At 42.7% G+C, this 15974-nt stretch overlaps 1 protein-coding gene across 3 annotated transcripts in view; it reads left to right on the plus strand.

Moving 5' to 3' along the window:
- The first annotated feature begins 1619 nt into the window (after positions 1–1619).
- LOC137095532 (protein argonaute-3-like) overlaps positions 1620–15974 on the plus strand; it is a 255766-nt gene continuing 241411 nt past the window's right edge. For all 3 annotated transcript variants that reach the window (XM_067462306.1, XM_067462304.1, XM_067462305.1), the window contains exon 1: positions 1620–1949. In XM_067462306.1, coding sequence (XP_067318407.1) covers positions 1931–1949 — 19 coding nt within the window. In that variant the 5' untranslated portion in view covers positions 1620–1930. The remainder of the gene's footprint in view (positions 1950–15974) is intronic.

The raw sequence follows: 15974 nt of genomic DNA on the forward strand, positions 1-15974 counted from the left end.
CCTGCATCAATAGGAGCATAGTGTCTAGATCTAGGGAAGTAATGCTACCCCTCTATTCTGTTTTGGTTAGACCACATCTGGAATATTGTGTCCAATTCTGGGCCCCACAATTGAAGAGAGATATTGACAAGCTGGAATGTGTCCAGAGGAGAGTGACTAAAATGATAAAAGGTCTGGAGAAGAAGCCCTATGAGGAGCAGCTTAAGGAGCTGGGCATGTTTAGCCTGAAGAAGAGAAGGCTGAGAGGGGATATGATAGCCATTTATAAATATGTGAGAGGTAGCCACAGGGTGGAGGGAGCAAGCTTGTTTTCTGCTTCCCTGTGGAGGGGACATGGTTTTAAAAAGGAAATTTTCATATATTTCCCCAATGCCCATATGTCATGATTTACTGCGATATTGGCCTATTTCTGCAGTAGGCCTTTGTTCACAGAAAATGCTGATGGTTTGAGAAATCAGTGCTCCAAAGGAGAAGTTACTATTCAAGGGTAGCAACATATCCGGACAAAACCAGCTAGCTGTTTGCTAGATAGAACCCCCAAGTTTCCCAGTCGCTCTGAAGCCATGTTTGCAACAGACTAACAGATAAGATACAGTCATGGTTAGAGAACAATGGACCATAGTTATGTTATAGCTGTTCCATTGTTAGGATCCCACGTGTGCTATAATGTCAATCAAAATCATAAACAGCTAATGAACAACTGCATAGCTAACTTAGACCAATGAAATGATTTATCTTTGGGAACCAATGAGATGATTGATTTCTATGTACCAATCAAACTGTTTTAATGAAAGTCATAAATAATCAATGCAACCAACTTTAGGTTGGACAAACCCCTTTATTGCATTCCTATATGCATGTTTGTCACTATTGCTTCAGCTGCGCAATAAATAGCATTTTGCAGTTTTAAAGATTCAACTTTCGTGGTGTCCTTCCTCTCCCTCCTTGGGAAGGGGCAATCTGTTCTTGGATTTTGGATTAACTTGATCGTTTTTGCCCCTACACCTGGAGACTAGGACACGGAACAGTGGCTTCAAACTACAAGAGAGGAGATTCCATCTGAACACGAGGAAGAACTTCCTGACTGTGAGGGCCGTTCAGCAGTGGAACTCTCTGCCCCGGAGTGTGGTGGAGGCTCCTTCTTTGGAAGCTTTTAAACAGAGGCTGGATGGCCATCTGTCAGGGGTGATTTGAATGCAATATTCCTGCTTCTTGGCAGGGGGTTGGACTGGATGGCTCATGAGGTCTCTTCCAACTCTTTGATTCTATGATTCTATGAAGTCCAAAGCACTTGGAGGGAGAGCCCAAATTGGCCTTTACCTGATATAGAGCCTGCCTGGATTGGGCCTAAGAGCCCTTCCACACAACCATATAACCTAGAATAGCAAGGCAGGTCGTTCACAATATATGCTTTGAACTGAGGTATCTGAGTCCACACAGCCACATTATCCAGCTCATTGTGAATTGGATACAGCTGTGTGGGAGGGGCCTGAGGCGAGGAAGAACGCCTCTCTAATTTGCATAACGCCCTTCACGCAACGCGCATGCGCACAAGGTTAGCACGGGCGAGCGCCAAGTTGAACAGGCTGAGAGGAAAAGGGGGGGGGACTTTCCGAGGCAGGAAGCAAGTGAGAAGTGCGCGTGCGCGTTGATGGCAAGACCAGGGAAACATCCCCACCGAAAGGGGGCGGACTTCCGGTGCGATAGGGACGGAAGGAAACTAACGCGCATGCGTCCGTGCCTCAACGAGGGTTCGGGCTCCAATCAGTTGTGAGGCAGAGCGGGAGAAGGAGCAGACTGGGCTGCGGGCGGCTCCTTCGGCCTTCAGTGAAGGGAAGGCCGCGGCTGCCTCGGGTCCGGCCGGTCCGTTCCGAAAAGGCTCCGCCGGGAACAAAGACTCGGGAGAAAGCGGCCGCGCCCAGCTCCATGAATGGACGTCGGGAGCGCAGGTGAGGCCACGGGTGAGGGTAAGAGGCCCGGAAGCTGCTCCCGAGGCCGGGCGTGTTTACCCTTCGCTGTAATGTCCTTTTACCTGTGTATGTTTTCGTCCTTATATTCTTTAATACCAATATTTAGTTCTGCTTTAATGTTTGTAAAGTTAAATTGTATTAATAACTGTAACAGGCCTGTAGCCAGGATTTAGATTCGAGGGGCGGGGGGCTGAGTTTCGGGGGGGGGGTTCTGAATCTGAGTGAAAGAGGGTCTACCCTAGCGAACCTTTTGTATCATTACCCCAATACCCCCATGCATATGGGATATATTGAGTATGGTGATCAGATCATGATATGAATAAACATAGCAGTTTAAATAATGCACCAGTAAGGCCTTTTCGTGAACCACCATGAGAATTTCGGGGGGGGGGGGCGCTGAAGCCCCTCAAGCCCCCCTCCCCCTGGCTACATGCCTGAATTGTAAGCTTTATTTGTACCCTGCCTCATCTCCCTAGAGCAGGCATGGACAAACTTGGGCCCTCCAGGTGTTTTGGACTTCAACTCCCATAATTCCTAAAGCCTACCGGTTTCCCACAATTCCTACCGGTTTTTAGGAATTGTGGGAGTTGAAGTCCAAAACACCTGGAGGATCGAAGTTTGTCCATGCCTGTCTAGAGGGACTCAGGGCGGCTTACAACCAGTCAAGAAAACAGTAAGTAGTATACATATAAAATAATCACATATTAGTTAATAAAACCTAATACTGTCCAGTTTTGGTCAACTTCTGTCTGGTTATTTGGCCGCTGATGCAGAAAATTGCACTGGAGAAACCACATCAGCTCTAGTTTCTGATACAGAACATATGTCATACAGAACATATGCCATCATGGGAGAGTGGACTGGGGTTTTTTGGGTTGGGTAGGGAAGGCAGACATTTGTAGCAATGTTCCCAGGAAGGCCAGGAAATTTTGGCATTGATAATGCCATGCTTGTGCATTCCTCACTTCCCCACCAACATCTGAGACTTAAATATGGATTTATTTAAAGCAGTGGTTCCCAACTTTTTTTTGACCAGGGACCACTCCTAACATTAGTACCAAAAGGGTTACGAATCAGTTTTTGGTCAATTTTAGATTTGATTTGGTTATTTGGGGTGCTGATTCAGAAAATTGCATTGGAAACACTACATCAGCTCTTGTTTTTGATGCAGAACATATGCCATCATGGGAGAGTGGACTGTTTTTTGGGTTTGGTCAGGAAGGCAGATATTTGTGGCAATGTTCCCAGGGAGGCCAGGAAATTTTGCCATTGATAGTGCCATGCTTGTGTATTCCTCACTTCCACCCACATCTGAGACTTAAATATGGATTTATCTAAAGCAGTGGTTCCCAACTTTTTTTTTTTTGGACCAAGGACCACTCCCAACATTAGTACCAAAAAGGTTACAAGTCAGTTTTTGGTCAATTTTAGATTTTATTTGGTTATTTGTGGTGCTGATTCAGAAAATGGCATTGGATAGACTACATCAGCTCTAGTTTCTGATAAAGAACATATGCCGTCATGGGAGAGTGGACTGTTTTTTGGGTTTGGTCTGGAAGGCAGATATTTGTGGCAATGTTTATTTATTATTTATTTATTTGCTTTATTTCTATACCGCATTTTTCAGCCCTTGACAGGCGACTCAATGCGGTTTACATGGTACAATTATCAAACAGTGTCAGTGCAATTAAAACATAACAATGCAACAAACAGGATCAACAGCATTAATCCACAACAATTAACAATCAACAAGACAGATCAACAAGACAAACATAACATAACGCCTCAGCTGAAATCAGATCTGTTCTCATAATCCTTGTGCCATTCCTATGTTCCATTTACCGTCTTCCTATGATTGGTTGCACTGCTTAACCAAACGCTTGTTCATAAAGCCAGGTCTTAACCATTCTCCGAAACGTTAGCAGCGAAGGTGCCTGCCTGATGTCTGCCGGTAGGGCATTCCATAGCCGAGGGGCCACCACTGAGAAGGCCCTGTCTCTCGTCCCCGCCAAGCGCGCCTGTGATGCAGGCGGGATCGAGAGCAGGGCCTCCCCAGATGATCTTAATGTTCTGGTCGGTTCATAGGTAGAGATGCGTTCGGAGAGGTAAGCAGGGCCAGAACCGTTTAGGGCTTTATAGGCTAAAGCCAGCACCTTGAATGTTCCCAAGGAGGCCAGGAAATTTTGCCATTGATAGTGTCATGCTTGTGTATTCCTCACTTTCTCACCAACATCTGAGACTTAAATATGGATTTATCTAAAGCAGTGGTTCCCAACCTTTTTTTTTTTTGACCAGGGAACACTTTGACCAGGGGCCACTCTCCAACATTAATACCAAAAGGATTACGAATCAGCTTCTGGTCAACTTTCGATTTGGTTTGGTTATTTAGATGCTGATTCAGAAAACTGCATTGGATAGACCACACCAGGCCCGTAGCCAGGATTTCGTTTCGGGGGGGGTTAAAAAAATTTCTGGGGGGGGGGTTCGGGGGGGCTGAGTTTTGGGGGGGGGGCTGAGTCTGAGTGAAAGAGGGTCTAGCCTAGCAAACCTTTTGTATCATTACCCCAATACCCCCATGCATATGGGATAAATTGAGTATGGTGATCAGATCGTGATATGAATAAACATAACAGTTTAAATAATGCACCAGTAAGGCCTTTTCGCGAACCACCATGAGAATTTCGGGGGGGGGGGGGGGGGGCTGAAGCCCCCCGAGCCCCCCCCCCCCCCCCCCTGGCTACATGCCTGGACCACACTAACTCTAGTTTCTGATATAGAATAAATGCCAACCAGTAGTCGCCATCTGCTTGCCCACAGAAAACCATATTTAATAAGCCTCAGCACTGTAAGCCCCTTGGGCTCAAGAGGGCGATGTAATGGAAGACACACAAGTAGAATTCCAAATGCAGAAACTGTTTATTGTGGGTCAAGCAATAGGGAAAGAATGTACGGAGTATAAAAAGGTCTGTCACGCCCCCAAAATGGGGCTTTAAGGCTTTTATCACTGATAGAGAATTAAAGACAGACACATTCTCATTGGACTACAGCAATCAATTATCTCATTGGTCTATGCTGCTATACAGATGTTAATTGGCTCTCCATAATTTTAACAGGCAAGAAGGCATATGTGGGTTCTTAACAATGACACAACTATAGTTGGAAAGTAGGTCGATACTTCAAGCAGCTGGGAAATTAGGGGAGTACAAACTAACTAGTTCTGTCCTGATGTACTTTTATCCTTCAAAAGTTAATTCCTCTCTGTAGCAACATTTCCCCAAACTGTCAGCACCTTCTGCAAACAAAAGCCTCTGCAAATCGGGACATATGGGATTTACAATCATTGAAAGCATAAATGAGAATTCCCTTAAAAAAAATTACATCTCCCTCATTCTATACTTTTTCTTTTTGCAAAGCTTTTCAGCAGTGCAAATCAAGCAGGTTTTTACACAAGCAGAGCAAAGAAGTGGTTGATCTATTGCCACACAATGACCCCCTGTTCTGACCAATCACCAGCATCCACTCAGGACTTCTTCCAACCATGGGATGTATTCTCTGTTGTGATTCCAATTGGGAATGTCATCCAAGAGTTGTATCTGTTCAGTCTTTATAGGGGACCACTGCAGAGGTCAAGGTATCTCTACAAGTATTATCTAAGTGAAACAATACAGAAATAGCAGTAACATTATGATTGCTATCCCAGACATGACCAAAGCTTTCAACCATTGCAAGTCAGGTAGCCATTACATGAGCCACCCCAACTCATCTGAGTTTTGAGTGTATGTGGATCTGATTGTGTTTACTATCTGGTGTATCTTGGAACATCTTCCTCAATATAAGCATAAATAAACAACCAATTTTAAAAACACTGTGAAAACCTATAAAAACACAATATTATGCCATTTAAAACCAGCTGTTCCTATCATTCGAGGATCCAGATTATAATTATAATTATGATGTTTGTTTGTTTATTTATATCCTGTTTATCTCTCCATATGGAGACACAAAGCAGCTCACAATTAAAAATATTACATACAACTTAAAATATATAAAATTCAATATTTATTTATTTATTTATTGTATGTATATACCGCCTTTCTCACCTCTGGAGGACTCAAGGTGGTTTACAACATACTAATGGCAAAAATTCAGTTCTAACACAATAGTACACAAATAAATCATAATGGCTAATTACTACCTATACCTATGAACTTTAAAAGCAGTTAAAACCATTAAACATAAGACATATATAAAATTTAAACATTCAGAGAAAGCATAAAATCATCCTAGTTTAAAAATTAAAATTCCATAATACAAAAATCGTGTATAAATACAATTATATATATTACATTGTATTATATTGTATCTTATATTATACTAGCTGTACTCACCATGCGTTGCTGTGGCCAACCATCCCTCCCTCTTTCTCTCCTTCCTTCCCTCTTTCCTTCCTTTCCTCATTTTCTTTCCCTATCTCTCATCTTTCTTCCATCTCTACCTGTTTCTTTCCTCCTTCTTTTGCTCTTTGGTTACATCCTTCCTTCCCTATCTTTTGTTCCTTCCTTCCTTCCTTCCCTCTCTTTTTCCTTTCACTTTTTTATTTCCTTCTCTCCTTCCTTGCTTCTCTTTCTTTCTTTCCTTCTTTCCCTCCCTGCTTCTCTCCTTCCTTCCTTCCCTTTTATTATTTATTTATTTATTTACTTACTGCATTTGTTGACCGCCGTTCTCAGCCCTAGGGCGACTCACGGCGGTGTACAACATATAAAAACAGTTTACAATAAGGCAATATCACAACAAAAATCAACATAACTATCAATAATACAATTACACTAAATCATCTGCGCCGTCTCGTCGTAGAATCATAAACCAATCTCGTTATCCATATTCCGTTCCAGTCATCATTGCCAATTGTTGTAGCACTTAGTCAAACGCCTTCTCAAATAACCATGTCTTTAGGCTCTTGCGGAATGTCATAAGGGAGGGCGCCTGTCTGATGTCCACAGGGAGGGTGTTCCACAGCCGGGGGGCCACCACCGAGAAGGCCCTGTCCCTCGTCCCCGCCAGACGTGCCTGTGAGGCAGGCGGGATCGAGAGAAGGGCCTCCCCAGACGATCTCAAGGTCCTCGTGGGCTCATAGGCCGAGATGCGGTCAAAAAGGTATTTTGGGCCGGAACCGTTTAGGGCTTTTTTCCCTCCTTCTCTTGTTACTACTTGACTGACTCTTCCATTTAATATTGTATTTATATCTTAGAAAGAAGGAAAGGAAGGAAGGAGGGACAGGAAGGAAGGAAAAGAAAGAAGGAGGGACAGGAAGGGAGGGAGGAAGGAAGGAAGGAGGGAAAGAAAGGAGGGAGGGAAGGAAATGAAGGGGAGGAAATGAAGAAAGGGAAAGAAGGAGGAAAGGGAAGGAGGGAGGAAAAGAAGGAAAGGAAAAAGGAAGGAGGGACAGGAAGGGAGGGAGGAAGGAAGGAGAAGGAAGGAGGGGGATGAAGAAAGGAGGGAGGGAAGGAAATGAAGGGGAAGGAAGAAGAAAGGGAAAGAAGGAGGAAAGGGGGGAGGAAAAGGAAGGAAGAAGGGATAGGAAGGAAGGAAAAAGGAGGGGAGGGAGGGAAAGAAGGGAAGGAAGGGAAAAAAAGAAAGAGGGTCAGGGAGGGAGGAGAAGGAAGGAAGGAGGGAAAGAAAGGAGGGGGATGAAGAAAGGTTGGGGGAAGGAAATGAAGGGGAAGGAAATGAAAAAGGGAGGGAGGAAAGAAGGGAAGGAAGGAAAAAAGAAGGACGGACAGGGAGGGAGGGAGAAGGAAGGAAGGGAAAAAAAGAAGGAATGAAAAAAGGAGGGAGGGAAGGAAATGAAGGGGAAGGAAGTGAAGCAAGGGAAAGAAGGAGGAAAGGGAGGGAGGGAGGAAAAGAAGGAAAGGAAGAAGGAAGGAGGGACAGGAAGGAAGGGAAGGAGGGAAAGAAAGGAAGGAAGGAGAAAGAAGGAAGAAAAGGAAGCAAGGAAAGGGAGGAAAGAAGGGAAGGGAAGGAGAGAAGGAAGGTCCTTCATTCAAGCACTGTGGACCTTCCTCGCCTCCTCCTCCTCCTCCCCCCTCCTCCTCCTCCCCTTCTTCCTTGCGTGGATGCTCCATTGCTGCTGCCTTTGCTGCTGCTTTCCCAACATAGGAGTGAAAGAGAAGGGACTGCATGCAGCGCACCTCCACCTCCACTCCACTCGCTTATGTGTGAGTGTGTGGCCGTACACGTGCGCCTGGCTTTAACGGCCGGCTGTTTCCCCGCGAGGAGGAAGGGGAGGCATGCGTCTCTGTAGACACGCAGTTTGCCCTTTGTGGACATGCAGTTTAGAAGTCCTTTCTGCTTCTTCTTCTTCTTCTTCTTCTTTTTTTGAGTGGAGAACATACATTGGGTTGTTAGGGACATAGTGTCCAAATGTGGTGTCAATTCCCCCAGTGGTTTTTGAGTTCTGACGGTATCACAAATGAACATTACATTTTCATTTATATAGATTGGATATAATAAATATACAGTAATAATCCCTGAGAGATGGTCATCTAGCCACTGTTTAAAAACTTCCAATCAAGGAGCTTCCACTAACGTCTAGGGAGAGATTTCCACTGCTGAACAGCTCTCACAGTTAGGAAGTTCATGTGGAATCTCCTTTACTGTCATTTGAAACCATTTTTCTAAGTCCCGGTTTCCAGGGCAGCAGTGTCTTCCTTTCACATCTTTATACAAGCTTATCTCTTCTTAATCTTCTCTTCTGCAGGCTAAACAAACCCAGTTCTTTAAGACGCTTCTTGTAGGGCATGGTCTCCAGATATAGTCCTTTAGACTTGTGGCATCTGGTACAGTTGTTGATTTCTGAGGCTGATAGCCCTCCTTGCCTTGAGAGAGCTAATGCTGCAGCTACATTGTAGGAGCCCCTGGTGGTGCAGTGGGTTAAACCCCTGTGCCGGCAGAACTGAAGACAGACAGGTTGCAGGTTCAAATCCGGGGAGAGGTGGATGAGCTCCCTCTATCAACTCCAGCTCCTCATGCGGGGACATGAGAGAAGCCTCCCACAAGGATGATAAAAACATCATCATCCCGGCTTCCCCTGGGCAACGTCCTTGCAGACAGCCAATTCTCTCACACCAGAAGCGACTTGCAGTTTCTCAAGTCGCTCCTGACACAACAACAGCAACAAAAAGCTACATTGTAGTTTGACCCCACGTTAACTGCCATACCTCATGCTATGGGGTTTGTAATTTTGTGAGATACTTAGAATTTTTACAGACACTACATTTACTGCCATGTGTCCATGTGATGAAATTCTGGGATTTGTAATTTGAGTGATATTTACCTTTCTCTGGCAGAGCACCCCAACATTCCATAAAATGGAGCAGCTAAAGCAGTGTGAAACTGCTATAATTCGGAGGAGTGGATGGGATGTCAGTCTACTTATGTGGGAACAGTCAACCTTTGCCTTGGGGTGTGTCTACACTGTAGAATTAATACTGTTTGATACCTTCTTTAACTGCTATGCCTCAATGCTGTGGAATCCTAGGAGTTTTACAAGGCCTTTAGCTTTCTCTACCAAAGACTGCTGGTGTCTCTGCAAAGTACAACTCCCCAGATTCAGTCACAGCCATGGCAGTTCATGTGGTGTCACACATTCATTCTACCATGTAGATGCACTCAAGGCAGCTGCTGTGGCAGTTCACCCATAGGTAGGCTGATCTCCCATGCAGACCACAGAATTATAGCAATTTGCTTTAACTGCCAAAACTCCTTTCTATGGAATGCTGGGATTTATAGTTCGTTATAGCCCCTGAGCGTTCTGATTCCATAGCATGGAACCATGGCCGTTATTATGGTGTCAAATGACTATAATTCTGAAATATGTATACAGCCTAAATACTTGTGTGTGTGTGTGCGTGCATGCATGCACATGTGCATGCATGCCATACTGTCACCCAATAAATTGCCGCTCAGGTTCTCATTCATATACAGGCAGTCCCCATGGTACATACATCTGACTTACCATACATCTGGCTCATAGTTAAGAACAGAGGTGAGACAACAGAAAGTGAGAGGGAATCTATTCCTTGGAAGGGAAATTCACTCCTGGTGGAATTATCATGGAGAAAAATTACAATTAAAGCTTTCTCACTAGTTCTTATTTCCACAACAAACCAAAATTTTCAAAATTCAGTTCTTACGGGGACAGAAATGAGGTGAAATCTTTTGAACAGAGGCACAGACAGCAAAACAAATGTTAACTCTTGCTCAATGCTCTCCAAAACTTACTTATTTTTGTATTTATTTGACTGGAGCTTACACTCAAAATATACCTCTTATGACTTGCATACAAAATCAATGTAATAACAAATCTATAGAACCTATCTTGTCTGTGACTTAGGGACTGCCTGTGTGTGTGTGTGTGAGAGAGAGAGCGAGAGCGCGCAACATGAGTGAATGAGGTACTGAGACATTTGCTATCTGATGATTGAGTGTGGGCCAGCTTTGTGTTACTCAGATTATTAAAATATTGTGTATAAAATTACTGTCATGCTCTGTTTACGGAGCATAAATGAATAATGTTTAGACTTGTGTCCCATCTACAAGGTCTCATTATTATGCAAATAAGGTATTCCCACCCCTACCCCCCACATCTGAAATACTTTTAGGTAAAGATAAAGATTTCCCTTGACATTAAGTCTAGTTGTGCCTGACTCAGAGGGGTGGTGCTCATCTCCATTTCTAAGCCAGCTTTGTCCATAGACACCTCCAAGGGTATGTGGTCAGCATGACTGCATGAAGCTCTGTTACCTTCTTGCAGAAGCAGTACCTATTGATCTACTAATATTTGCATGTTTTCGAACTGTTAGATTGGCAGAAGCTGGACCTAACATTGGGAGCTCACCTCGCTCCCTGGATTTGAACCACCAACCTTTTGGTCAGCAAGTTCAGCCCAGTGGTTTAACCCATTGTGCCTTACATTTCGGATAAAGAATAGTTATTCTGTATCCAGAAGGATTTAGTTCATCTAAATATGCTGGCTCTGTTCAGTATATTTAGTATTTCAATATTTTTTAATGAGAGTGAAAGGGACTGGGGCGTCCTGGGTTTTGAGTAAATATTGAAATTATTGTACCTGCATAAGTTCAGAGTGGAATAGTTCATGGGACTTTAAGTTGAGTGCCTGGCGATGGGGTACAGCCATGTATCATCTGTGCCAGAACTCATTAGTTGTTTTCCTCAGAATTGCCAAATTATGATGGCTGAAGGAAGTTTAATATCCTGTCCTAGAATAGACATCCGCCTGTCCCTAAGCCTTTTTGTGTCAGTGAGTGGTCTCTTTTTTGGCTTGAATGGAATTTGAAAAAGAAGTTTACAACTACTGTGTTCGAAATACATAGCTACTGGATAATTAGGTGGAAGCAGCGGGACAGATTGTCCTACCTGTAGGGCAATGGTTCTCAACCTTCCTAATGCCGTGACTTCTTAATATAGTTCCTCCTGTTGTGGTGACCCCCAACCATAAAATTATTTTCAGTGCTACTTCATAACTGTAATTTTGCTACTGTTACGAATCGTAATGTAAATGTCTGATATACAGGATGTATTTTCATTTACTGGACCAAATTTGGCACAAATACCCGATATGCCCACATTTGAATACTGGTGGGGTTGCGGGGGTGGGGGGGGGTGGGTGGGTTGATTTTGACATTTGGGAGTTGTAGTTGCTGGAATTTATAGTTCACCTACAATCATTCTGAACTCCATCAACGATGGTATTGAATCAAACTTGGCACACAGAACTCCCAGGACCAACAAAAATACTGCAAGGGTTTGGTGTGCATTGACCTTGAGTTTTGGAGTTGTAGTTTACCTACATCCAGGTAGAGCAATTTGGACTAAAACAATGATAGATCTGTACCAAACTTGGCACGAATACTCAATATGCCCAACACTGGTGGAGTTTGGGGAAAACAGACCTTTACATTTGGGAGTTGTAGTTGCTGGGATTTATAGTTCAGCTACAATCAGAGAGCATTCTGAACCCCACCAATTATAGAATTGTGCCAAACTTCCCACGTAGAACCCCAATGACCAACAGAAAATACTGTGTTTTCTGCTGGTCTTTGGCAACCCCTCTCACAACCCCTTGCGACCCCCAGAGGGGTCCCGACACCCAGATTGAGAAACTCTTCTGTAGTGCAAAGGTTGATAGATCTATGAACAAGTTTCAGAAGACTTTGGCCTTAAAACCTTATAGGCAGGGTCTAGTGTGTGTAAATTATATGAGACAGTCTGCATAGTGGATTGCATGACCAAAACAGTGACAGTTTGGATTGTTTGAGGTAAGAGCATCCTTCTCTGAAATAGGTAATTTAAAACTGTCTCAGAGTTTTTTTGCAGTTTAAAAGCTGATAACAAAAGTGTCCTCCTTCCCCACCCTGGTGGCTTCCAGATGTGTTAGAGACTATAACAAACAATGCCAACAATATAAATATATGTAGTCTGGCACATTTGAGGGATGACAGTTTGGAGAAGGCTGCTTCATGGTATACTTAACTCTGGAAATTCAGTCCTTCTTTTGAAAAGCCAGTCTTTGTTACTGTATGTTATGTGTGTGAGCTTCTCAAATAATATGCTTTGTCCAGGTTGGTCCAGGTAGCAGAGAACTGATGAACCAACCTGGACACAGCATATTATTTGAGAATACAGAAATGCTGGACCACTCCAACAACCACCATGTCAGACTATACAGAGAAGCCATTGAAATCCACAAGCATGTGGACAATTTCAACAGAAAGGAGGAAACCATGAAAATGAACAAAATCTGGCTACCAGTATTAAAAAACTATAAAAATTAGAACAGCACAACAACAGAGAGTAAACAAACAAGGACATCTAATCACCTCTCAACAAAAGATTGCTCCAGGCTCTGCCAGGCCATCAAATTCTAATCAAGGTGATCAGTTGAAACATTCACACCTAGCTCCAACAGACAAGAGTCCTTTGTCCCACCCTGGTAATTCCACAGATATATAAATCTTTTTTTCCTAGTTCCAACAGACCTCACTACCTCTGAGGATGCATGCCATAGATGCAGGCGAAACGTCAGGAGAAAATATCTGTAGAATGTTCAAAGTGAGAGAAAGAACTCTTGGCTGCTTGAAGCAAGTGTGAATGTTGCAATTGACCACCTTGATTAACATTGAATGGGCTTGCAGTTTCAAAGACTGGCTGATTCCTGCCTGTTGGGAGCTAATACTTCTAGCAAAGGATTGCAGGTTAATCTATAATGCAACAATAGCCTCAATAATAGCCTCAGAATATGTGCAGTTGATCTTTGGAACGGCCCCAGATTATGATTGAGGATGGCATGATTTCAGTGTGCATTTAATTTTAATTTTTGTTTACTTGAGTGTATTTTAACTGATTGTTGTGCAAAGACCATATAGTTGCCCTATGCAAAGCCACCTTGAGTCCCCTTTGGGGTAGAGAAAGGGGAGATACAAATAAAATAAATAAATAAATAAATTCCCTCAGGTAGGAATCAGCCAGTCTTTGAAGCTGCAAGGCCACTCAATGCTAATCAAGGTGTTTCAAAAGTGTGTCACCAACATGAAATGTTTGGAAAACTCTGGTCTATATTTTATGGTTTATATTCACTTTTTTTTTTTACAACATGAGGAACAGTTAATACAGCCGTTTTAAGTGCTTACTAAGCTTCTGTTTTTTTTGTCTTCACAATGTCTGACATTAATGGTATATTAACCAAAGTAACAAGCAGGTTTTTTTTTTACTGCAATGAGTTTTTGAACATCAAATATATGCTATGATTTAGGGACTTTCTCCTCCTTGTCAAACCAAATATTCTGACTGTAGAAGTTAACAGACGAAAGGTGAGACTCCATGAGGGCTGAAATGGGTGTGAATAATGATTTTGTTACAGCAGTGATGGAGTTTCCTTTTCTTTGGTGTGTGTGTGGTTTGGGGTTTTTTTTTAAACATATGGGGTTGCAGTGAATATGTAATATACTCTTTCTACGGATGTTCTTTTTTCAAAACAGAAGAGTAGATTCACTGAAGTGTGCACTTGAGCTGCTTGTGTTTAAAATAATGATTTATTTCAGAAATTGGCAACGAACTAAGCAGGTTTAAGGCCAACTGTTTGGATATTTTGACCTTCTCAGGAGGAAGAATCTGAAAACGATGAATCCTCAGAGGCAGCGTTCTGTGTTTATCTTTCTGAGATATTTTATGAGTCATTCATGTAATTGTTCATCTGCATGAACTGTGTATCCTGAAATAATAAATGTTATTCTGTTGACCTGAAATTCTTTTTAAAAGTTTCAGCAATATTTGAGATAAAAAATGATGCAGAAATGTCCTAGGAGTGAAAGAACAAGGGTAGATTGGAGATTGTTTGCATCTGTAATCCTAAATTAATTCCTCTGTTAGTTCTGTCTCTTAGCCTGTTATATCCTTGGTCATCTATTTGATGCCCTTACTTTAATTCATATCATTTATAGTGGTTAGAATAAAAAGTACATTTAAAACAATTAAAACATTTAAAAAAATACATTCAGAGTTAAACACGTAATCCACAAGCGTAATCTGGCTGTTAAATGGTCATTGTACATTGTTCCAAGTCTTATCTATTGCACAAGTTCTCTAAAGACTTGGTTACAAAGCCAGGTTTTCACTGTCTTGTGGAAGGTCAGGGAGGAAGGGGTTGATCTAATATCCCTGGGGAGGGAGCTCAATAGCCGAGCGGCCACCACTGAGAAGGCCCTGTCTCCCATCTCCACCAATCGTGCCTGCGAGGAAGGCGGGACCGAGAGCAGGCCCGCCCCAGATGATCTTAGATTCTGCAGTGGTTTGCGGTGGTTCATAGATATATGTTTGGACAGATAAGCTGGGCCAGAACTGTTTATTGTGCCTTCCACTTAAAAGAGACTAAAGCACAGTTAAAAATCAGATGTGTATGTAAAGATTGAAGATCTCTGAGACTAAAGCTCTTTTCTAGGTCTATTGTTTCTTTGGATGCATTTAAATGGTGCTCACAAGTTGTTATCTGCACCATGTATAAACAGGTGACTTGACTTTAACTAATTCCTGTAGTCACCCATTTAGTCATTCTGCTAAAGCAAATAGCTGGCTAGAATCACTTCTATGAAGATACAAAATATGTGTAGGTGGGGTTTTGAAACTTTGAATTTGTAGGATGCATATTTTACTGAAAGGTGCTTTCCCATATATGTGTAATAGTACATTCCCAGTCAACTAAACAGAGGCTGTTCCCCCTTTTTTTATTTACTTCACTTGTATACCGCTTTTCTCACCGGGGGTGGGGGTGGGGAGGCCCAAAGTGGTTTCCGACAAATTCACGGAAAAAATTAATGCCTCACATACATATGAAACCTAACATAAAACAACAATAACAGAACTATCAATTAGATCATAAAAATGTAACAACGTTTAAACTTTAAAACATTGAGTTAAAAACTTATTAATATAAATATTAAAATCACATAACCCAAAAATCATGGTCCGAGGCCGTTCCAAGTATCAGTTGCGCATAATCCCTTATCATTCCTTGTATTGCTTACTGCCCAAAGGCTTGGACCCATAGCCAAGTTTTTACTTTTTTTCTGAAGGTCAGCAGGGGAATGCTTATCTAATTTCGTTGGTGAGGGAGTTTCATAGTTGAGGAACCACAACCAAGAAGGCCCTGTCTCTCGTCCCCACCAATAGCACCTGTGAAGGGGGTGGGACCGAGAGCAGGGCCTCCCTAGATGATCTTAACCTCTGAGATGGTTCATAGAGGAGATATATTTGGACAGGTAAGCTGGGCTGGAATTGTTTAGGGCTTTATAGGCTAAAACCAGCACTTTGAATTGTGTTCAGAAGCAGACTGGCAGCTAGTGGAGCTCCATGTACTCTACTCCAGTGAGCAGTCTGGAAGTTTTAGTAGACCACAAGCTGAATGTGAGAATCTAATTATACAATTATAAT

The sequence above is a fragment of the Anolis sagrei genome, chromosome Y (assembly GCF_037176765.1).
Source record: "Anolis sagrei isolate rAnoSag1 chromosome Y, rAnoSag1.mat, whole genome shotgun sequence".
Classification (NCBI taxonomy): Eukaryota; Metazoa; Chordata; class Lepidosauria; order Squamata; family Dactyloidae; genus Anolis; species Anolis sagrei.